General features: G+C 49.1%; 1 protein-coding gene across 3 annotated transcripts; it reads right to left on the minus strand.

The window, feature by feature from the left end:
• Positions 1-1375: 1375 nt before the first annotated feature.
• On the minus strand, positions 1376-24778 carry USP5 (ubiquitin specific peptidase 5). 3 transcript variants are annotated; one of them, XM_050967168.1, is made up of 20 exons: positions 24615-24778; positions 22040-22165; positions 21650-21716; positions 14623-14756; positions 14253-14398; positions 13727-13911; positions 12225-12319; positions 10931-11124; positions 10607-10678; positions 8307-8394; positions 7984-8109; positions 7321-7474; positions 6692-6866; positions 4914-5002; positions 4463-4654; positions 3742-3885; positions 3440-3585; positions 3164-3317; positions 2210-2294; positions 1376-1991 (listed from the first exon to the last, which is right to left on the minus strand). In XM_050967168.1, the coding sequence occupies exons 1-20, from the start codon at positions 24720-24722 to the stop codon at positions 1898-1900; spliced, it is 2574 nt and encodes an 857-aa protein (XP_050823125.1). In that variant the 5' UTR covers positions 24723-24778; the 3' UTR covers positions 1376-1897. The 3 variants fall into 3 exon arrangements, with proteins under 3 accessions (XP_050823125.1, XP_050823129.1, XP_050823133.1); XM_050967172.1 differs by having other exon boundaries at positions 4532-4654; positions 24615-24777; XM_050967176.1 differs by lacking the exon at positions 24615-24778 and adding an exon at positions 22250-22748.
• Between the last annotated feature and the right edge of the window lie 10 nt (positions 24779-24788).

Below are 24788 nucleotides of genomic sequence, written 5' to 3' on the forward strand. Positions count from 1 at the left end.
AGCAGCCATGGATATTGGGAAGTTAAGGGAGACTAAGAGATTATGGCAGGGAACCCAGCATCCAGACTTGGATTCTGCACTCAGCTCTACTACTGCCTTGCACTGGTCTGAGTCTGTTTCTACCACTGTGAAGGACAACAACGCTGTCACTGTCAAGTTTATCAGCCCAGCTAGAAAGGCTTAATTATTTCAGAATTAAAAATATTTGAGCTGCTGCATTCCACAGGCCATGGAGCACCATCACCTCCAATGGAGCTCATATTCCCTAAAGAAGAGCAAGGAGTGCATCTTAGAACAGATTAAGAGACTGTGATTTATGATCAGCTGCCTTGGCAATGCCTGCTGGAAAACTGGTCTTTCCTGTGATGCCATGATTAGAATCCAGAGAGTGGAATTAATCCTAACTCCGATCCCAGCCATTTGCCTGCAACACAGAGGACAGGTCCCAAGCTGCAGGATATAAACAGCCTCTGTCCCTGCTCAGTGGGGCAAATACAAGAGGGCACAATGCCAGGAAGGAGAGGATAACCTCATGGGACTTCCAAAAGGACAAGAAACTGTTCAGTACATACTACACCAATAGACCCATGCCATTATGGATACGTAGAATGCAGGAGTCCAGAACAAGTTCCCAGCTCCAAGCGCCTAGACCTCACGCTCAAAAAAGTAACCTGACTTTTTTGTACTTTATTATGTGCACGCACCAGCACACAGATACCGCTTTCATCCTGTAAAAGGAGGAACAAAACAATCATGTACCACCCCCGGCAACTGGTCAAGGAAGGGAAAGGGAATTGTTCAGGCCCATCACATGTAGGGCTTTAAATGAGAATGGATATTGACCTGCATCCTTTTCACTATCACACCACTACAAAAACAAAACCAGAACTGTGTTCACCAGAAAGGCTGCTGCACTGTGCATCCAGTAATTTCTTAAGGGAACGCATTATTACACCAATGATCAAGTGTGGAAAACATAAGTGAGTGGATCATCATAGCCAGAGCCACGGGTATTTAGGCATGAACAACCCTAAGACTTGCAAACTCACCGAACAATCCAGGGGCAGATACCTCCAATTGATGGGATATTTATTAGGCACAGGTAGCACAGTCATCTTTAACCTCTGCTTTAACAGATACATCTTCTGCATCAACATCATTGTCCACAGACTAGGACAACAGGTGCTGACAAAGACAGAAGGGCATCTAGCTTTACAGTGAGGTCTCCCATTCAAGCTTCTTAGCACAAGGGCTTATATGCCAAAGCAGAGAACTGCCAGTGGCAGGGTTACACTGAGCACTGCATTAGATGAGGAAGGAGTTCAGATACTCCAGCTGACAGGGCCCCCCACTAACATATGGGACAGACAGAAGCCAGGGGGTATTTAGATTTTTATTTTATCCTTCGTGTATTTTGGCATTTAAGGGGCACACAAGGAGGAAGAGGTGCTATTTATGGCCCACATTATTTCCTGCACAGCACCCTCATGTGGGAGGGGGTGCAAGGGAGAGAAGCCACCCACCCATGATACACAAAGCCACACACACATACATACACACGCCCTCCTCCTCCCCTTTCAGCCTGAAAGGGGATGGCATAATTACATCAAGCAGCAAAGTACTAGAGGCTGTGTCTTGGAGTAGGGAGTAATGAGAGATTTTATACTGAAACAAATCCATCTACCCACCCCTCTTCACTCATGTCCATGGGGGCCCCAGCCCCCAGTTTTATTAACCAAGGAACGCCTGCCCCCAGAGTTACAGCAGTGGCACAGGTGGAGAGACAGAGGAGAGTGGGATGAAAGAATATGCACTGCTTCTCTGTATTTATTGTCACTGCCTCCCCCTCCTCATGCCAGCAGCCTGCTCCCCGCTCCACACACAGTAGGAGGGGGTTCTAACTGGGAATCCGCTGATAGAAGTAGATGTAACCAAGATCCTTGGGTGGCTTCTCAGATGCGCATACTTTCTGGTCATTGTAAATCACCCACCTGAAACAGAGATGGAGAGATGAGGGCTACCAGCTTGCAGCTGACCTGCAAGTCTGTCCCCACCATGTGGCACAGTGACCTGTTCCTCTCTTTTCCTTCCCCGCATGTGTCCAGAGGGAGAATGACACTAGACCACTGAAGTAAAGGGGGAATTATACTGGTTTATCCTTAGAAGCTGCTGCCTTTAGGCTACTTCTTGTCCCCTCAACCCTTCTTACCTGCCATCCTTCTTGATATGGCAGACATAATGGCCACACATGGTGGAAGTGCCCATGTGGCTGATGAAGGCAAAGAGCCGATACTCTGAGGGAGAGAAGAAAAAAAGAGGTGGTCAGAGAGAGACAGAGGTAGGGAGGGTTACATACCCTTGGAGACCCTCATCCCCCTGAAGAGCTCTCTAGAGAGGAGCTATTGTTCCATGACTCCCTAGAGAGGCCTTCAGGAGTCTGGGCCCCAATAATGGCTGAGAAGACACGTTTCATGGTGGAGTAGGTGGAACAAGGCAGCTGCCTGATCACAAGGCCAAGAGAATTTTAGATCCAAGCTCTGTGGAGATATTGGTGAAGCAAACAGGAGGAGAGATGATAGCTCCTTCAAGGCATCCCGGCCCTACCTGCTGCCTACCTCCCAGAGCTTGATGGGGGAAGTAGATGAGTGAGAAGGCCCTGGCTCAAACATCTACTGTGTGGTGCTTTCCACATTACAGCAAGCAGCGTAGCAGCTTGGTCATGAATTCCCACAAAGATTTAGCTGGCTAGAGCCCAGGTGTTTTGATAGGGAGACCAAAAAAGAACACTCTCCAAGGCAACACAAAGATGGGGTTCTGAAGAATGGGAGCAGAGCCCTCCTTACCTCTCTGGCAGGACACCCCTATTCCTCTCCTCCATCTGACTAGACACCACATCTCATTCATCCCTCTGATGATTTCCAGTGGGCACAGACCCTTTCCCCCTTCCTCTCTGTTACATTGCCTCAGCAGCCACATCAACTCTTGGGAGGTGCTAGAATCCCAGGGATCAGTGAGAGACCTGACAGTTTAGGGAGGCTAAAGCTCTGGGGAAGGTTGGGGCCCCACTGGTTAGAAAATCACCACCACCATCCCTGGGAACTAACCTGCCCCCACAGAACCCAGAGGAGGGCAGAACTCACGCCCTCCAGTGTCTAGGACTCACTTCCAGGCCCATCGCGCACTTTGGGACCCACAGGGACAGATTCAGAGATGGACTCAGCCGCCGAGCGCCCCTCAGAGATGTCCATGGCAGCCTCTGCGTCCAGGTCATCAATATGACTGAAAATCCAGTCCACAGCCCGCTCCAGACTGTTACTCTGCAGGGAGAGGGGAAAACTGTCAGGTCAGGAACCCCTCATCAATCTAAGCACCTCCCACCATTCCTAGCTACAGCCCTATAAGGTTGCAATCCAACAGTAATCTCATCCTTGCTCCTCACCGTGGCTCTTAGGGCTTTCATAGCCTGATCTCGGGAAAAGCCCATGGAGACAATGGTGGCCACGCTGTCTTCTGAAGGGGGGTCTGGACAGATGATGGTGGAACCTGGCCCACTAGATCCAGAAAGAACCAGAGGGTTGGCAAAATCTGTAGCAGAAAACAGAACATAGTTCAGAGGGACTAGCTCTGGTAGTGGAGAAACATTTTAAGGTCTTAGCCCTGGCCTCTCCAGCAGGCAGTGCTGTAGCATATAGCACATTGATCTGGGTGGGAGGTCTTTGTTATGGTCATGTGTTCTCATACCTGGATCATCCATGTGCGACATGATCCAGTTCATGGCAGCCTCAGCCCCGCTGTTCCCTGTGTAGTACACAGCTTTGCGGCAGGCATCCATGGGAAAGCCCATCTCCACCAGCTGGATAATTACCGATTCATCCAACATGGGGGCTGTGGGGGGGAGAGGGGGGGCAGAGATTAGAGGAACCTTGGCAGCCCTGCTCCCAACCACCCCTTTAGTGTGAGTTCTGTCCCCTCCTTCCCACATAACCTTATGCAAACCTCAAGCCTCGCTACCTGGCTGAGTCTCATGTGAGCCTTGCCCCTCCCTTGGCTAAGTCCTTACCTCCACAGCACGCAGGCCTCATGCAGGGGGTGGAGAGATGAAAGTCATGAGCCAGGCACTCCCTAGCAATGGCTCAGGAGCTTTGTCTCCTCTTCACCTCTCACCACGCCGCCAATCTTTGTGCAACCCAACCTCTCTCCCAGCTAGACTTTCTGGATGCATTGTGCATACCCCACTTCCCACTCCTTCCTAATATGGGCCCACACAAACCTACAGCTGAAAGAGCTACTGGGGTTAGCAACATCCTCGCACAATGAGCATGCAAGGGGGCACAGTCACTGGCAGAGGGACAGGAAGAGAGAGACTAAAGGAGGAGGAAATCATTAGCCAGGGAGACAAGTCATGAGGAGAGAGAGGGAGTGAGTCAGGCACTAGGAGGAGGAGAGGAGAAGAGTCACTAACATGTTGGAGAGGAGAAGTGAGGGGAGCAGAAGGAGTCGTCGTCCTCGTTGCCATAGAACCCCAGGCTACCTTTGGGCTCATCTGGCGTCACCAGTGGAGGCGCAATGTCTGGCATCTCCTCCTCACCAGCTTGCAGCCCTGTCCCCTGCAGTGTAGAGATGTCCAGCTCCTCTGGCATTTCGATAGAGACATCTGTAAAAGAGGCTGGATCAGACCCTCAGGGACATGTTCAGTGAGCTCAAAAAGCGTGGATGAGTGGCCCTCAAAGATAAGCCATTTGGGGTAGAGAATGCACATGGGATGTTCTGCAGCAGCAGTTTAGCAATGCAATATGGAATGCTCTCCCCTGTCAGTAGTGACCCCAATGCCTAAGCATGGGGGCGGTGCTACACAGAACAGCACTGAAGACTCATTGATCCCAATGCTTCGTGTTTCACCTCATTCTCCTTACCGAGCTTTTTGGGTACCCAATCCAGGCCAAAAGTGAATTTCTTGATTTGGATCACCAGATAGTCTGGGAAGGAGGCAAACCGGGTTGTCCTGAAAGAGAGTGATATGTCATGTCTGGATAGGTTACCCTGTTACTTTGTTAATGGAGGAGGGGGAGAGGGAGGAGAAGGGCTAGGGGAGACTGGCTGGCTTGGGGAGAAATCAAGGAAGGGGGTGTGGAGTCTTGCACATTCCAGGGCTACTACCGGAATACAGAGGGAATGGTCTGTATGGCTCTGGGTCTCCCCACTGTACTCAGCACTGAGCCTGCCAAACCCTGAACAATTCCCAGAGGAAGTGCTCTGACTGAGCAGAGCTTAACCTAGCATTTCCTAGGCTTTCAAGGGTGGAGACCACCTTCAGGAAAACCAACACTCCTCCCTCCCCCACAAACCCTGCCATGTGGTACAGGCCACTGGAGATTTTAGAATTCTAATTAAATACAGGTAAAACAAACACGTATGGATGCATTTTAAACTACAGTTGAAGGAATGAGTTATATTCAGCACTGGATGTGAGGAAAGGTTTGAATACAAGTCATTACTCCAAACTGCAGTAGAATGTTAATAATGTCAACTTGAAAAGCAACATCTCTTTAGACCTGTTATTGCTAAGGGGTATCTTTCGGTTTGTCTGTAACAAAATTTCCCCACCCCCCCCCCATGGGCTCTGCTAGGCTCCTTGGGCTCGAGTCCTTCTTGACTGGGAAAGGAATGCCAGTGGCAGCAGAACAAACAGCCACTCAGCAGATACTGTAGCTCTTCATTACTGCCTTGAGTTACTATGATCTGTGTTTTGGACAGCAAAACAGTTAATAAATCTGACATTCAAAGTATCATCACTGGCATTCGAGTTAGCCCTGCTGAAGTGACGGGGGCAACTCATCCTTCACAGCTATTGTTTCAGTCTTTCTGTAAACTCAAGGAAACTGGTGCACCGGTTGCGCTCATTTCATGTTTTGAAAGTTTTGTTCAACTTTAATAACTAGAGCAGAGGTAGGCAACCTATGGCATGTGAGCTGAAGGTGGCATGCGAGCTGATTTTCAGTGGCACTCACAGTGCCCGGGTCCTGACCACCAGTCCAGGAGGCTCTGCATTTTAATTTAATTTTAAATGAAGCTTCTTAAACATTTTAAAAACCTTATTTACTTTACATACAACAATAGTTTAGTTATATATTACAGACTTCTAGAAAGAGACTTTCTAAAAACATGAAAATGTATTACTGGCACACCAAACCTTAACTTAAGAGTGAATAAATGAAGACTCGGCACAAGACTTCTGAAAGATTGCCGACTCCTGAGCTAGAGACTTCTTTTAAAACGGAAGTCAGGGCTGGGGAGAACAACAGAGTGCTGGTCCACATCAACCTCTTAGGCGAGGCACACTTTAAAGCATAACTGAAATTAAGAATGTCAGAACACTGACAATAGGGCATCAACACCACTGCCAATTTGTCTGGCTTTCCATTGCTTTGTTTTCTGTACCACCACAGAATGCAGTGCTGCAGACCCAACAGCCACCTTAACTCTGCCCACTGTAATCCCCATGGAAAATAGGACAAGACTGAGCCTAGAGGCTCAGGAACCGCCCCCAGGGCCGACAAGTCATGGATTTCTAAGAGGGGAACTAGCATCCCTAGGAAACATCCCTGCCCAAAGTACTGTAGGAAAGGGGTTCCCAAGAGGGCTTTTCACACTCTGATCTTTATCCTAGATAGCGCCTCCAAACCACACTCACTTGAGAGCCACAGACTTGGCCTGCAAGGCTGTGCTCCAGAAGTCATCCACCTGCTCTGGAGCCCCGTAGGCCTCTAGACAGGAGCTGAAAGGCACCTTGGCTCGGACCAGCTCAGGGAGCGGCTGCTTCTCCTCTTCCGCCTGGCGCTTCCTCTCCTCATATTCCACTAACTCATCTGGGGACAAGGCAGAGGAGTCAGGTCCAGATTCCGGGCGCTCACAAGGCACCTGCTGTTGGCTACCTCCAGAGGCAGAACAGCAGGCTAGATGGGCCCATCAGGACATGTTTCCTAGAGTGGTGCATAGGGCACACAATCTCCTCCAGCCATCAGGATGGTTTCATTATGCTGAAGTCCCACAGGCTAAGTCACAACCCTTGCCTTGTGTGAGGCAAGGGAAAGCTTTGCTCCCTAACTCGAGTGACTGATACCTGTCCACAGAATCTCTGAGGAAATCCACCCTGCCCAGCTCCATGGGGTGATGAAGGACAAGTATTTGGCTCCAGAAAACCTTGCTTCTTCAGGTCCTTGAGGGATGCCCTCAACCCCAGTAAAGAAGCACAGTAGGTAGAGTTTCCTCACTGATCCCAGTGCCTGCTGTCCCTTCCTCAGTCACCATCAGGCCACTGACCTTTGTTGAGTGCAGCATCCATGGGCACGGGCAGCTGCATAATGTAGTCCACACGCTGGGTGTATTTCACCTTCTCTGTGGCCAGGCACTTGAGCTTCTCCTCCACCAGGAAACGGAAGACCTCATTGGGATTCTCTGAGCTGCGGCAGTTCCTCTGAGAAGGGCAAAATGGTGAAGATGTGTCATATCAAGGTGGCCAGATCAACCAATCACAGAAGCACCAGCCCCATGTGGGACACAGACAACGAATGGTCTCCACTGTCCCTGGTCCAAGTGTAGAAGCTGGAGGCCTTCAATCAGCACCACCAGTCTCCAGAAACCAATTCCATTCCAATCCCAAAGGAGAGGGTTCCATTTTTAGGGGGAGCTTTGGGTACCCAAGCTCTCCCAAAGTCTACACACAGCAATTTCACAGGGGCTGGGGGGGAGCCCTGAACAAAAGGCCTTGCCGTTGGGCACCCTCATCCCCTTCTCCCAAAGTGGTCACTCACTGGTATCCTGAACCGTTAGTTCTGGTGAACCTGGTGTTTCAAAATACCTGTATGCTGGCCCCCTCCCTGCATTTCCGTCCAGCCTAGGTGCCAACCCCCCACTTGCTGGAGCTCAGAACAGGAGCTTCCCCCTTCTCAGGATCAGGATCAGAAAGTGTGGCTCAGTCATTACCTCCACCATGTTGATGAAATGCAGGAAGAACTCCTGGGCATCTTGCTGCCTATTGGTGGAGAATTCCGGGTGCCCTTTGCCAATGAGAGATTTAAACATGCGTGGAGCAATGCCATCCTGCATGCCCTAGAAGAAAGTGGGGAGGAGGAGAAGGAGTGAGCATGGCCTCCCAACAACTCCGCCCTGGGGTACATCTTTCCAAACCCTGCCTCTATTTAGGGTCAACACCCTGGACAGTGTCTCCATAGAGGATCCCCCACACCATCACAGACATGCTTTAGTGCATTCCCTGCCCATGAGGGTAGTGGGGCCCCAGTCCTCACCTTCTGGTTCTGGTCTGGTTGCTGTTCCCCGTCTCCAGAGGCTGGCTTTGAATATTCCCCAGAGAGTAGCCCATGGCCCAGCTTGGCTCTGGAATAGCAGAGGATTCCCCATCAAAGCTGTACCAAGCTGCTTCCAACCCAACACTCTTGTCACTCCAGGAGCCAGTTCAATCACTTAGAAACTCATGTTGATTTGCCTCGGCTGACCTCAGCTCCCTCTTCCTACCTAGCCCCGACTCCTCTGTCTCATCCTGCTCTGCTGCCCCCAGTGCTGTCTGGTATCTTCCATCTGAACATCTCACAGAACTTTAGAACTGAACCTCAGCTCCTCCCTGGCCAACGGGTAAGGATTGTGGAGGGACAGCCTCAGCCATTCACAGAAAGGCAGCCAGCACTGGGCTGCGACAGTCGTTTACCAGCCACATCTCATAGCAGCTTGGCACAGGAAGTGAAGCCCCACAAGTGACTCTGTACAGGAGGCTGAGGGAGGCAGAATGCAATCCCTCCAAATCAGTGATGGCTCCAGCCCACATCATGGGATAGCTGGAAGCAGACTACACCCCATTCCCTCCAGCAGGTTGAACAGATTTTCCAAAGTAAGAGACAAACACTTTACTGCCCAGGGTGGGCAGGAGATAACATGAAATACCCACTATCAACCCTTCACTGTGCTTTCTTGGGCCCAACTTCTCCACCAACCACCTTCCTCTACTCCTATCTTCTCCACACTCACATTCACACAGCCTCAATCACCAATTCACTCCCATTCCCTTGCACACAATCTTGCCAACCCAAGCCAGCCCACCCCCCCTCTCATTTTAGCAACTGACCCAATCCCCGCCTGCTCAGAAACATCCACATACCTATTCCTCCTCACCCCTAGACTGAGAACCTCTCCAGAGCTCAGTCACCCCCGCCCCTGCCCCGCACAGCCTGAGACTCCGACCCAAGACTGGGCTCAAGAACCACCTTTAATTGTCGCTGGCTCTGGAAAAGCAGAGGACATGTGCATGCAATTAAAATATTCCCAGATAAGTCTATATTCCCTGCTCCTCACACAGTATGCAGCCTCTGTAGGATTAGCCCAGTGTTTCTCAAATGTGGCCACCAAGGGGTTTTCCTGCAGCCATGACAGCCTCCTGGGCAGAGACGGGGGAGGGGGCAAAGCAATGGCTGTTCCCTGCAGCCCCCTGCCCCCAGCTTCAGCTGCAGGATTCCGGCGGTGGGCTTTAGGGAGGGCTGGCTTTGCTGGGTGCGGTGGTCAACAGGCAAGGAGCGGGATGAGCCTTGGGTGCGAGGCTGCAAAAGAGAGCTTAGAGCAATGGTGGGGGAGCAGCAGGGCCCAGGGACAGTGGGGGGGCAGGGAAAGGCAGCAGGGGCTACAGGCGATGTGGGGAGGCAGCAGGGGCCAGATGCACCAAAATACAAACGCCCTGCATAAATCAATGAGAAGGATTTGGATGTGCGTATATGAATATTTATTTGTTTTTCCTAAAGTTAGTTAAGTATTTCAGAAAAATTTGCCAGTTGGTGGCCGCACTCTCAGGCCACCACAATTTTTGTTATGAGAACCCCTGGACTACCCCCACCTAAACTGGTATACTCTTCTCTCAGACACCTCTCTGGCTGGAAGTCTGTGCTGCAGAGCCAGACACCCTCTGTTGACAGCTAGGGGTACTACACCCACCAGGAGTTTCTCAGTGGCAGCATGGGTTACTGCACCCTGCAGGACATTTGCCACTCTATACAGTTGTGAGATTGAGGCTGGGGCTTAGACCCTTTAGCCTAGGGGTCGGAAACCTTTCAGAAGTGCTGTGCTGAGTCTTCATTTATTCACTCTAATTTAAGGTTTCGGGTGCCAGGAATACATTTTAACGTTCTTAGAAGGTCTCTTTCTACAGGTCTATAATATATAACTAAACTATTGTATGTAAAGTAAATAAGGTTTTAAAAATGTTTAAGAAGCTTCATTTAAAATAAATAAAATGCAGAGCCCCCTAGACCGGTGGCTAGGACCCAGGCACTGTGAGTGCCACTGAAAATCAGCTCGCGTGCTGCCTTCGGCACCCGTGCCATAGGTTGCCTACCCCTGCTTTAGCCCATCAAGCCCAATCTCCTGGTCAAACCTCAACTCTTGGAAAGTTCCAGAGATATTTAATGACTTCAAGGGGTTGGCATCTCAGAAGAAGTGGGACCTACTTGCAACACAATGCAATTTAAGAATGGGGTGGGACATGACGCCCCCTACTGGAACACCCCAAATCCATACCACATCCCCCTTTCTTCAGAGCACTACATACACTTGGGTGCTGAAGTCCTGTGTGGGGTCTGTGGGAGCACTTTGGAATATCTTCTCCAGCTTGTCCACATACCTGCAAAGCAAACCAGAGAGGCAAAGGGAGCTGCAGACAGAGCACCAGGCTGCATCCAGCAGGGTAAGATCCCAGCATTAGGGATCTTTAATGCTGATCCCCGGCACCCCTTAAAGGATGGAGTGAATTAATTCCTCTCAGAGCTCAGGTAGGACTGTGGCAACTGGGATGGAGACCAGGACTAAATGGCCTAAGTAACCCACAATCCTGGAGCAGTGGTGAGGGGAGGGGGCCTTCCCTTAGCTCACTTACTTTCTCTGGAAGTCAGGGATGCTGAACAGCACCTGCACCACAGAATTGAGGTAGCAACTATTGCCCAGGTTTCGGATGCCAGTGTAACCAGGGCCATAGAGGGGTTTGAGCTGCACCCCTGACTCCTGGATCAGCTCCCACTCCCCAATGCGCTGATTCATGTCAATCTCCAGCTCGGTCATTGTCTTGTCTGTCTGTGGAGAGAAGAGATGGACCAGGGGAGCTCAGAGAAGAGGCACAGATACATTCTGGGCCATCCTGTTAGGTGAAAACTATGATTTGGGGGAGGAGGGGGAGAAAGACATGGAAAGGGTGTGCAAATGTCTAAGAGATGCCAATGCCAAGGGGAGAAATATTTCTGGGGGGTCGGGGAGGGGGTAGAGAAGGGGAACAGGGCAAGTCTGAGCCAGGGAAAAAGAGCTCAGGAACCATCCCCCAGCACTGAGTTGTCAGAGTCTGAGGAACCATCTCCCCAAGGGAAGCCCCGTTGCTTGGAGTACGAATAGAAGCCTCAAGGGAATGAATCTTGGGGTGGGGGGGGTGGAGGAGAAGAGAGGGAAACAAGTCAGCTCTCTGCTTAAGAGGAAGTGGGGGCTGTGTACCCAATGACCACTGCATAGTAACTGAGTTACAGCCTCTACCCTGGTTGGTGACCGGAGACTCAGATCCAGCTGAAGACTCAGTGTGATAGAGGACAAATGCTTACAATACCCTAAACAAACCTTACTGAATTAGGTTTAATACGTTTGGGGGGTCCATTGTATTAAAAATGTAATTGATAGTGTGTTATTGTAGGATTGTCTGTAGCTTGGGGAAACATTAGGCACTTCAAAGAACTGTTTTGGACAATATGTGAGAAGTGAGTTTCCTAGGAGGTACTTGGGTGTAGCTTCAAAAAACCTCCCTAGGGAGAAAAAAAAACCATTGTCTGCTGATTACCTGCTACTGGAAACTCAGAGACCTCTGAATTGTATAAAGGCTGGACCAAATTTTTCTTGAGTGTGCTAGTTCTGAGGTTGTTAAGAACTTGTGACCACAGACGAGACCCCTCTGCTGGGTCTGAAGGGCTAATCACTGCCAGAACCCATGTCAGAGTTGGGGTGATCTCTGGTAAGCTTATTAGCCTGGGGATACTCCAGTCAGCAGGGGGAGAGACACGCATCACCACCCAAGAGAGGTGACAGCTGGAGAGCTGGAACCCTGAGAGTGGTGCCCTTGCTGAACCCCTGAGGGGAACTACAGGTGCAATTGTGACACTCAGACCCCTTGTTTTGATTGAGAGTTTCCCTCTCACCTTCTGCATCTTGAGCATGTCAATCCCAAAGTGAGCCAGGTGTTCAGCCAGGCTGGGATCCAGCACCATATCATCCTCATCATACGAGTAAACGTCTGTGGGAAAACAGACAGGAAATGGAAAGAAACTAGCTTATACCCCCAACCACTCCCAGATCCCATTAACACCCACCCCTTCTTCCTCAACCAACCTGCTGCTAGGGGGAGGGTGCAACATAAAGTGCTCAGAGCTTTAGAGTCTAACAGACTGTCCGAGCCAGTGGTTTTCAAACTGCAGGTCACAACCCAGTACTGGGTCACAGTGGCTCTGGTCAGCACCGCTGACCAGGCCGCTAGAAGATCCAGTTGGCAGTGCTGCCCTGTTAAGGCAGGCTAGTTCCTACCTGTTCTGACACCGTGCTGAGCCCTGGAAGCGGCCAGCAGCAGGTCCGGCTCCTAGGTAGGGGGACCACAGGGTTCTGCGTGCTGCCCCCGCCCCGAGCACTGGCCAATGGGAGCTGGGGGTGGGGAGCGGTGCCTGCGAACGAGAGCCGTGCGGAGCCGCTTGGCACCTCGGCCTAGGAGCCAGACCTCCTGCTGGCCATTTCTGGGACGCAGTGTGGTCCACCATGCCAAAACAGGCAGAAAGCCTGCCTTAGCACCCCCGCTGCACCGTTGACTGGGAGCCACCCGAGATAACCCTGTGCCCCAACCCCCTGCCCTGAGCCCCCCGCCAAACCCAGAGCCCTTCCTGCACCCCAATCCCCTCATCCCTGGCCCTACCCTAGGGCCTGAACCCCCAGCCCAGAGCCTTGACCCCCCCTCCTGCACCCAACCCCCTGACCCAGCCCAGAGCCCCCCCCACACCCCAAACCTCTCATTCCTGGCCCCATCCCACAGCCCTCATCCCAACCCTCTGCCCCAGCCCTGAGCCCTTCTCACACCCCAAACCCCTCATCTCCAGCTCCATTGGGTCATGGCCATTAACAATTTTCTTCAACTGGGTTGCCAGAAAAAAAGTTTGATAAGCACTGGTCTAAGTACTGTCCTAAAGTGGGAAGAATGGGGGTCCCAAGTTCCCCAGAGGTTTGGGGTAAGGAAGTGGAGCAAACAACTTTGCCTTGGATTCTAGTACAAAGGCCCTGTGCGCCTGGCTAACAGAAGGGTGTTGCGCCATCCACCCCCCTTCCCTGTCCCAGACTACTAAAACAAACAATGAGCACCCCCCATCCCAGGCTGGAGGGAAGAGGGAATACAGATAGACCTTTCAAAGGCCCTCAAATTCCAAGGAAGGGGGCAGGGAAAGCACAGGGTTTCAGCAATTAGCTCATTGCCCCCTCCACACAGGAAAGCCCAGTTGGTGGTGGTGGCAGCTAGCTGGTGCATATCCTAGGCGACAGTATTGGCACAATTAGTGTGACACCCCAAAATCCCCCTCACTTGTTCTGTCAGGGGACCATGGTGTCCAGATTCAGCCCATTCAGACGCCTGGCATCTGCAACTCCACTGAGTCCCCCATCTCACCAGCCCCATCGGGGGTGATGGTTCCCAGTTTCACAGCCAGCGGGTAGCCTGTCTCCCGATAATGCTCAACTGCGTGGTTGTTGCCGCCACTGCCGTCGAAGTAGCGCCGGCCACACAGGATGGATCCATCAGTCATGTTGAGCCACAAGTTCTCACGCATGTCGCACTTGTTGCACTTCCAGCCACTGCCAGTAGGGGGAGAGAAAAGAAGCAGTCTACCCCCTATAACTCACCCACCATGGCACAAGCAAAGGTTTTTGGGATTCCACTCCCCTCCTACTCTAGGAAGCAGAGGACCCGGGGAGACCTATAGGGCAGGAGTCAGTTGCAGTCAACCCCTCACCCACAGAGTTGCCAGGAATTTACCAGCTTGTATAACGGGCCACACACTGACCAGGGAGAGTCCCACCGGAGAAACCCCCTCCACTGACAGAGCAACAGTCCCATCACAGCCCCAGAGAGGAAAGTTGTGCTGTGAAGTGTCCAGGGTAAGAGGGAACATGGCCAGGCTTGATGCCAGACTCACCATGGAGGGATGCGGACACTGTTCTGTAGCTGGTTCAGGGAGAAAGCATGTTTGGAAACACGCCGAACTTCTCCATCCCATGCCTGCACCTCCTGCTTTCGTGAGGCTGAATCTGCTGTCAGGATAGCCTCAATCGCACTGGCAATCTGGAATTGGGGAGTGGGAGAAATAGGGAGATAAGAGCTGCACAACACCTACCCTTGCTATTCCAGACTTGGGCTCCCCACAAGGCTCTGCTAATGCCACTCCACCCAGCCACCCCCCTGCTATTCCAGTCCTGAGCCCACCACACTACTGGATCCAATTTACAAAGTAGGATAATTCTAATCCATAAAAGCGTGCTTCCTGCAGACAGAAAATAAAGACCTACCCTGTCTTGGACCATGTCTGGCAGCCCCTCCAGCCCATCCCGTGGGATCTCCAGGTGCTCTGGGAAAATAACTATTTTTACATCTTCATCATATTCAAACTTCTCCTCTGGGATGTCAAACCCACCTTCTATACCTACAAGAGAAGGAACACTTCAGTAAGAGAAAAGGCAAAGAATCTATAACCCAGCCAGCTTTCTTGCTTTATGGATGGCATCCAGCCCTGGATATTATGTGAACTAGGGAACCTTAGAGCTGTGACTAGCTCTAAGTCTATAGCAGTGGTTCCCAAACAGGGGTTTGTGAACCCCTGGGGATTCATGAAATGTTACAGGGGGTTCTTGGGAAAAAATTCCCTAATGGCAGACAGAGCTGTCCCTAGGGACCCCGGGCAGCACAGGGCCAACAGCAAGCATATCTATCTCACTGAGGAGATTTAAACTTCAAGACTTCTTATAAGAAATGGAAAGGGAGGTGGATATTTTTTGCTGTTTTTAAAATTAAATAGGCAGCTAGTGTTGTTTTTAAAATTATTATGAAGAACAAGTTTAAGCTTTGTTGTAACATGTGTTGCTTGCCTGGACTGCTCAAGACCTGAATGCTTGTGTAGGAGGAACTCTTTGAGATGGCTTCTTAAATACCTTCATGCTGTGTCACATCTGATACTCCTTGATGAAACATAGGAGCCTTGTGTTATAACAGGCTTATTCAAAGTGATACAAGCTACAAAAGTGAGATCTTGGAAGAGTGTTACCATTTTCATAATATAATAAAAATACTGTAATGATAAATCATAATTAATAATAGTGTGTAATAAGCATGTCATAAAAACAAACTATTTCCAAGATCACTGCTTTTATAATTTATACTCAGGTAAGAGAGAAAATCCCTGGAAATATTCATTTTTAGGAGGGGTTTCACACGACTTGACATTTTAGTGAAAGGGGTTTACAGGTTGTTAAAAGTTTGGGAACCACTGGTCTATAGTGACATTAGCTAGGACAGAACCACTGGGGGCATTCCTGCTCCTGATTCACAGATGTAAAGACAACTAACTGTAATTGGGGGACACAGGAAGAAATCCTCCCAAACCCAAGGGCCAGTGCACTCCCTACCCCTTCCAAAACACTTGGCTAAGGCAGAGTGCTCACTGCTCCTTGCACCTTCCACAAAGGGAGGCTTCCTGCTGTTCTGGTGTTTGAGGGCAGGGTGTGAAAGTGCTTAGCTCAGGTCTCCCCCAGAAATGTTAGAGTTAGAAGAACAAACCTCACAGACTTAGAGAAACCAGGAAATGCACAGTTCAAGTAGTTTCCCGCACTCTCCCCTTTACTCTGTCCCCTTTCGAGCAGTCACTGTCCACATATCAAAGAACAATGTTACACGCTACTGTAATAATCTTTGTAAAAAATATGCCTTATTTAAAAACTAGTAACGCACCGATCATCAATATTCTTATGTATGTACAAAATTCATATTAAGAGTTATGCATGTAAGCTTAAATTATGACTGCAATGTGTTCACCAGACAAGTTAGAGGAGGGGGGCAAACTGGTTTATCTAAGAACAAGATGATGCTTCTAGCCTGTTGTCATCAAAGTTGACTGGCAATCACTTGTCAACTGGCCGTTCTCTGGCAACAAAAGGGGCCAGGAACAGATTGATCTGCATTACAGCAAACAACATGGAACCTCTTACACCACGAGACTCCATGTCTCTGTCCACACAGCTGGAATGAACTTTATCTAGGAGTAACTGCAGGAAAACATTTTTCAAAGAGTGACTGGACTATAAAAGTGAAGGGCAAAAACACCCTGCATCTGCGTGCACATTTTCTCTCTCTCCCCTCTTGTCCCCCAAGACGACCAAGGAACTAGCCCTTTGACTTTGCGAGGAGAGCCTGACTTGAAGATTTGGTCAGCTGTGTTCTTGGGAACCTGTGGTACAGATTTTACCTTGAACCAATTCTAGTTTGTTAAGTTTTAGCTAAGAAGTGTTTTATCTGTGTCTCTTGTAACCATTTCTTGCTTTAATACTTTATAGCTGTATTCACTTAAAATCTCTCTCTTTGTAATTTAATAAACTTGTTTCTAATTTAAACCAATCCGGTGCTGTGTTTAAACTCAACTGTTTGGTAATGCCAGTTAAAGTAGCAAACTGTTGAATATTGACCTTTTATAGGGGCAACAGACCTTTAATATCTGAACTGCCCAAGAGAGGGCTGGACACACACTTTTGGGAAAATTCAGAACTGGGAGTGTGTTTGGGTCACCTGAAATTAGTAACCAAGGCTGGTGGAAGCCAGAGGGCGACTGGAAGCCAGAGTGCCGACAGGCTGCTGGGCTCAGACCCACTGGATCAGGATTGCAGCTATACACAGACACTCAGGGTGTGAGCTGCATGCAGTTACGCTGTTTGTGAGCAGCCCAGGTTGGGAGCTACAATAGCAAAGCATTATGAGGCACCCATGGTTGCAGGGCACACTGACAACTCGTTACTGGTCTGAACTGCACCCTGGAATGTGACAGTTTGTAATGGAAAGATCAGATAGCCTAACTTTTAACCCAGCCCCCAAGGGACTGTCATGAGGAATGCGCAGTTTAGACAAGGGTGGTATAAGGGAGAAGTCACCCTAACTGAGCATTTCCTGGTTTTCTAACATTGGAGTTTGGGGATCTAAAGTCCTACATTCCTGAAGGGTACGGGGAGCAGACAGCACTTGGTTCAGGAACAACCTTAATCTGACCTTTCTTTGTAAATTAAATTTCCTTTGTTGTTGTTGTTTTTTAATAAAAAGGCAAATGAGCTAGGTTGGTCAGGGTTCTAATGTCTGTCTCAACACAACAGTTCACGCTATTGTGCCAGGGGCATCTAGTCTTTGCAGTCAATACCAGTTGTTACTTTGGTTGCCAGCAGGTTCAACTTAGCAACATCCTTGACCAGGACGGCTTGATACAAAAAAATCAAAGTGATTTAAATCAGCAAGCAGAAAACCTTGGTTGAAAACCATCCATTTTAATCTTGTTTTCACATTTGTATTTTTTAGTTAATTTCCTAAAGAATGATTGATTCTCATTGATTCATAACCATTAGAAATAGTTCATTTGTAACTAAATATAACCTTTACTCTGAATTTGATACAGTGTATTCTCTTGGTTAGCAAAAAGAAGTATCTATACATCTTTATTTAAGCAGTTATATAGCTTAACAGTTATTCAGAGTCTTAATTTTTACATTTTGCATCATTCACCATTTTTAGCCTCTCTTTTCTGGTAGATTACTTTTTTGCTTGTGATTTCTGTTAAGCTGCATTTGGATGGAAGTTGGAATTCAATTTAATAGGTACAAAAATCAGCATTTTAAAACTATTTTGTGCTAAATACAATTACCTTAAATGGATATAAGAAAAAATAGGAAGTTTATCACAACATGCTTTGCCTTTAAAACTGATTAAAGAAAGGAAGTATTATCTGTAGTTAATTAATTTAATTTAATGGACAGTTTTGGTCGCCGTGTATAAGGTTTTAGAACTAGTAGATCTCAGACTTTAAGGCCAGAAGGGACAATCATGATCATCTAGTCTGACTTCCTGCACATCACAGGCCAGAGAACCTCACCCATCCACTCCCGCACTAGGCTCATAACTTCTGACAGAGATACTGAAGTCCTCATATCTTGATTCAAAGACTTCAAGTTACAGAGAATCCACCATTCGCTCTTATTCAAACCAGCAAGTGACCCACAGTGCCCCATGCTGCAGATGCAGGTGAAAAATCCCCAGGACACCTGCCAATCAGACCTGGGGGAAAATTCCTTCCCAACCACAAATGTCCTCTCACACCACATTCATAGATTGGAAGAGAGGAAACAAATTTTCTTGCTTTTTCAACTCACAATCAGTTTTTAAATGACGTAGTTATTGAACTGGACTAGTTGAATAAATTGAAATAAAGAAAAAAATTCTCTTTGCACCTGCAGAAGAGGCTACTGTGTCAAAAGCTGGTTTAGCACTTCAGCAAACTCTGATCTAGGTGCTTAGCCAGTGACTTTCTCCAGTTCAGTGGTACAACTTTCTTTAAAACTTTAGCAGCAAATATATAGTGCTTGAATATTTTTGTAATTTGAATTCATTTAAAAGATTATAGTACATTTAAGTCTTAACATAGGTTGCCAATTTCAAATTTAATTTGTAATAGGCATATTTTTAAAAATAACAAAATATTTAAATACAAATCTGATTTTGTTCGTTTTTTTTAAATCATCCATTTTTACCCACCCTGTATGGCAGGCCCTTTTACCCAGTGTTCTAGAAACAGCCACTATCTAAAAGAGCCTCCATTCCACAGCGCTTCCAAGAGCCATCGCCTGATTAAATGGAATCACTAATCGCTAGTGACAATCAAAAATATACATTACACCAAGCACAATGCTTTCTCACCCTCCACGTCCTCCAAATACCCCTTGAGTGCAATGATATGATGATGCTGTTACACCAGCACAGTGACAGAGAACTACAAACCTTGGTGGGTTCAGAAATACCAGGAACAGTCAACTGAAAAACACAAGTCAGCACACTATCCCCAGGCTCTCAACATACGCAAACATGCCTTCTCAGCATCTCTCCTGATGTATCCTCAGGGCTCCCAGTCCCTACAGAGAACACCATGCTCTTCCCACACAACAAGGAGCAATTGGGGATGGGGAATCCCCGGAGCATTAAAAGTTCCTGAACCCTAAAACAAAATAGGCTACTAGGGTTTCAGGGTGGCCCTTCAGAGCTTCTTAAAGCCCTGATGGGGTGGTGGACCTCTTGTGAGCCTCAGGCTCGACAGGTGGGAGTGGCCCTCCAACAGAGTACCACAGGGATCCCAATGATCTACTGAGGTGCTTATAAGCCCTCACTTCAGTACTGAACACCTCAAACACTGATGGAACTATCCTACCCCTACTCAGTGAGGTAGAGAAATCCTGTTGTCCCCCTGTAACAGATGGGGAATAGAGGCACAGAGAGTAAGGCCTTGTCTACACTATGGGGGGTAGATCGATCTAACTTACACAACTTCAGCTATGTGAATAACGTAGCTGAAGTTGACGTATTTAGATCTGCTTACTGTGGGGTCCATACTAGGCTATGTCGATGGGAGACACTCACCCATTGACTCCCCTTGCGCTTCTCGTTCAGGTGGAGTACAGGAGTCGATGGGAGAGCGATCTGCAGCCGATTTAGCAGGTCCAGACCCACTAAATTGACCGCTGATGCATCGATCACTGCGTGTCAATCCCCCGGTAAGTGTAGACAAGCCCTAACGTGGAGATTTAAAGGGATTTAAGACCAGAAATCTTAAATTCCTCTCGTCAGTTTTGAAAATCTTCCTCAAAGCAATGAATCCAACATCACGCAGGAAGCCTGCCACAGAGAGCTGAGAACTACTGCCTTAACCAAAAGGCCAGTCTTTTCCTTCTTACAGTCCCTGCCTCATTCATTACACTGAAAAGTCATCAAGTGCAGGTATTTGCTAGGCCAATACAGATGCATGTCTCACAGAGATTTGTGGAGTGGATACACAGGAATAACCCAATTGTACAAAGAGCATAGCTAAGCACATGGATTTGGCCTAATCTTGCTGAGAGGCAGCATAGCTAAGTGGGTGAAAGCATCTGCCTTACCAAGAAACCTCTCTTCTATTCCTGGCTTTGACACAAGTAACCTTGGGGAACCTCTGTTACCCAGATACCCCCTCTGTAAAAAGAGGGGTAATGATAGGAACTCAATGTTATTATTTCTATTGCAGCAGTGCTGAGAGGGCCCAAATCACTCTCAGTAACTTTTGCTACACAAAAATGGAATTTTAAGGTGATAAGCAGATCTAACACACTGGTTCAATATGTGTTATACGTTTCCCTCTAGTGGCTGACCTACACAAGAGGCAAGAATCTACCACTTTTAGCTGCAGTACTGGAGGTCTGGGCTGCAATACAGGAGGTTCTGGGTTCAAATCTGATCTAAATGAGGAAGAAGCATTTTGAGTGTCCTTGGCCTGAATTCCTAATCAAAACGCTTTCCAGGTTGTGCACAACATCCCTTTGATCAGCAGTGGAGCACCAGCACTGCAGCATTTCACTCTATCATTCCAAAAAGGATCATTTGTATATTTCAGTGTTTAGGCCTTTTTCAGTACCATGCCCTAGATCTCAAAGAACATTCTAGACCAGAGGTTCTCCATCTTTTATTTTCTGAGGACCTCCCAACATGCTATCAAAATCCCCACCTGTGCCACAATAACTGGATTTTTGCGTATCAAAGCCAGAGCTGGCTTTAGGGGGTAACAAGCAGTGCAATTGCTTGGGGCCCCATGCCACAGGGGCCCCATGAAGCTACAGTGCTAAGGCTTCGGCTTCGGCCCCAGGTGGCTGGACTCAGGACCTCGAGCTTCAGCCCCAGGCGGTGGGGGTTTGGCTTTCTGCTCTGGGCCTCAGCAAGTCCAACACTGGCCTTGCTTGGTGGACTCTCTTACACCTGCTCATGGCTCCACAGGGGCCCCAGACCCCTGGCTGAGAACCACTGTTCTAGACAGAAAAGTTTAAGGAGGAGCCTGCACATAATTTTCCCCCTATCTTCACTAAAAAGGGTCAGGTTTTTCAACTATGTAAAATTGTATGGGGGACTCAGAAACCTTTTGATCAAGTGACCTCAAAGTTTCCCCAAACTCTACCCCAGCCCCTAATCTTGCACAGCAGTGTTCAAGCTGATCTATGTATGCAGATTTTAGAAAGGATGCAAATTCCATCTGTCAACATAAGTCCATTGTTATAGACTTGAACATAAAGCAACTCTCATCACTGCAGCAGGTTTTTAAACAGCTATCCTTCTTGGCCATTCCCGGATACATGGACATTGGACTAGATAGGATTACCGGGTCTCATCCAACACAGGGGCATTAAAGGCGAGAGTGAATGGCCACTGGGATAGACAGCCGTAGAAGTCTGATCAGGCACAGCAGGGAAACAGGGCTAGATGGAGATGTTTTCTTACCAATAGCCAAGCGGGTGGGTTTCTTCCTGGGGGGGTCTCCAGCACTGGAGCTACTGTCTTCCTCCTTCTGTTTTAGAGGCAAGGAGAGAGAGGAGACAGTCAATAAGGAGGCCAAGCAGTATGAGGGTAGCCCAAAGCCTGTGGAACTGAGGCAGACACTACAGGTGGAGAGAGATGGGGCAGGAAGCCAATACAATAACTAATTGAGTCAGAGCTTCAGAGTCGGGGTCCCATGGGGGGGTGGGGGAGAGGAAGGATGGACATCAGGTTGTGTTTCAGATGAGGGAAAACCTCAGGTCTGAATGAACATGGAGTTGGATCCCTCTTCTCAGACTCACAGCAGGTTTGGCAATGCAGTGTGTCCCCCAGCTCCAAGCACCCCATTCTTACCAGCTTGCGTGTTCTCTTGAGGTGCAGATAGACCCGATGGCCTGTTTTCCCATAGTATTTCTCTACATATTGCTTCCCGAAGCCCAGGAACGTGTTCATACAAATATACAGGCCCCCATCTGACTCCTAGGGGAGAAAGACAGACTGATAGGGAGACACATCTCAGAGGGGCTCAAGGAAGGTGTTCAACAGAACAGAATAGACTTTTACCTTTAGTACGCTGGTTCTAATCCAGCTCCATTCAATGACTGCAAATCATGCCCATGTGTCAGCCATTCAGTGGCTGGTCTGAAAGGAGTTGTCAAGTCTCACTCTAGCTGCCAGCAAGATACGTCTCTCCCACCACTATGAATTATTTGAAAATTCACTTGCCTGTTTATCCATAGTAGGAAGCTGAATCAGGCCAGACCCATAAACTTCTGAGGAGCTGTAGCCTCATTTAAAAAAGACTTTAGCACTTATAGTTGCAAAATATGACCCAGGCAAAACTGATGCAGCCACATCAATCTGTCTCTGCAGACAGAGGGATCTAGCGCTACTTGTGCTGCCCAGAGCTTTGCCAAATTGTTGCAGAGTGAAAGTTAACTAGAATCTTGTTTTTGGTGTTGTTTCGGAACCTTGTGGGCAGCTGTGAAACAGACCAGGACAAAAATCGGGTCAGTCTCATGCTGCTGTGCTTGGCAATCTCCCAGAACCTACAGCACTGATGCTATTTAAAAGTGGTGGAGGAGAGCATGAGAGACACCTAAATCTGGAGACTAGGAAAGAGACAGAATACCAGAGAACCTAATCTGTGTCATAGCAATCAGAAAGCTGAAATGGAGACAGTGACAAAAAATGGGATTCCCAAACAGAATTCAGACGCAGGGCTTGTGGAGGAAAAGAAGTCTTTCATTTCCTATTGCCCTGGACAGTGGGACCCAAAATCTTTTCATGTCTGTCTTTGATTAGTAGGTCTAATTCTTGTAGTGAAGTGAAGTGAAGAATAGACACTGAAGACAACATAAAAAGATCTAATTATATGAAAGAAAAAAAGCGGAGTGAAGTCAGGAAGAGAGAGAGAAAAAGATAAAACTAAGTGAGCACCTGGCAGTAAGTTACATGTTTAGAGCGTTAAAATTTGGTTGACAATGTTATAATTTGATACAAGAAAACATTTCATACAACTGTACTCATCCATAGAAACTGCAATGGCAGTGGCAATGCAGGTATTTTTCATCCTGGTTAGTAGGCTTAGCTCTTGACCAGTGGTATCAAGTAATTTTTGAAGCCCTGATAGTGGACACAAGTAAGCCTTATAGCTGGAAGCCTCAACAGTGAGTGTGAGGACTGAATGGACCACAGAGGCTGAACTCCCCTCCCCAGGAAGTGTATAGCACTTTATCAGGGGGTATACAGGGAGAGAAACTTGTTGCACTGCTACTCAGGCTGTCCCCACTCAGGGGATAGAGACCTCCAATTCCCAGGGGCTGCCAATCAAGCACTTTAACCAACAATAACTTCCCAATGAAAAAATGGAACCGTGTTTAAAAAATGCCTGAGGCTGTAACTCCATTGGATGAATGTGGCTGGAGGGAAAGGGAGGGGGAGAAGGGACAATCTCTTTTAATGACACAGTACTGGGGTATCCCCTAGCTTTTGGGGCCAGGGAGAACTTTGTGTTCCAGCCTAAGAGGATACAAGGTCCCTAAGACAAGGTGAGTCCAGGGAGGTTCTGAGGGACTTTTAATTTTGGAGCTTAGGGCTAGTTCAACCCCTTCAATTGCCTGGATGTATTTTCCACACCCCGGAGACAGGGCCTGGCTGTGCCCCCAGGAGGTGATGGAGACCTTCCCCGCAAACTGGGCCGGGGGTGTGGGTATAAGAAACAGCAATAACTTCCTCCCCTCAAATCCCAGGAAGGAGAGCGTGCGCGTTCAAACCCGGCCTCCAGGGGGTGGGCAAGGGGATCAGGGATGAGGTCACCCCCGTGGATGATTCCGGGCCTGCGGGGTGGGGGTGCTGCCAGACCAGCCGGGCTACGCCCACCAGTGTGCACCGCGAGCAGCTCGACTCCCTAGAGATGCCAGCGGGGCGAGGAGCCCTCCGCGCCGCTCGTGGAGCGACTCTAGCCTCGGGGGCTCCAGCCGGCCCCTCGGGCTCGCTCTGAGGGAGGGGTCAGCGGACTACAGTTCCCAGCATGCTCCGCACAGGAGACCCGTCTCGGGGCTGCGCTCCCCATCCCAGCGGGCGCTGAGTGGGCCGGGCCGCCCCGCGGTGAGTCAGCAGGACAAGCCGCGGAGCCGCTGCCGGAGCGGCGGAAAGGCAGAACATCGCGGGCAGCGCTGGAGCGGAGAGAACTACAGCCCCCAGCACACTTCACCCACCAGCGGGGCCGGGACCCAGGACTTGCCGGGAGTTGTAGTCCTCGCAGCCGCACACTCAACTGAGTCGAACAGACCCCTCATCCATGGAAGACTTCAAGTCCCAGCATGCCCCACGCGGGCAGGTCCCTAGAGCCCGGGCGCGCTGGGGATCAGGCCGGAGAGCAGGCGGCCCCATGGGTGAAGGGGGAGCAGCTGCCGGAGGCGCTTACCGGTGTATCGAAGGAAAAGGCGCATTCCTCCTTATGGACCCGGTCCCCGGCCTTGGGCACGCGGATGGCCGGCAGCACCGACAGCAACGCCTCACTCAGCTCCGCCATGACAGCGGCTCCCTGCAGCACCGCCCGCAGCCCCACCCTGACCAATCACAGACCTTCGTTGTCGAA

The sequence above is a fragment of the Gopherus flavomarginatus genome, chromosome 1, assembly GCF_025201925.1.
Source record: "Gopherus flavomarginatus isolate rGopFla2 chromosome 1, rGopFla2.mat.asm, whole genome shotgun sequence".
Taxonomy (NCBI): domain Eukaryota; kingdom Metazoa; phylum Chordata; order Testudines; family Testudinidae; genus Gopherus; species Gopherus flavomarginatus.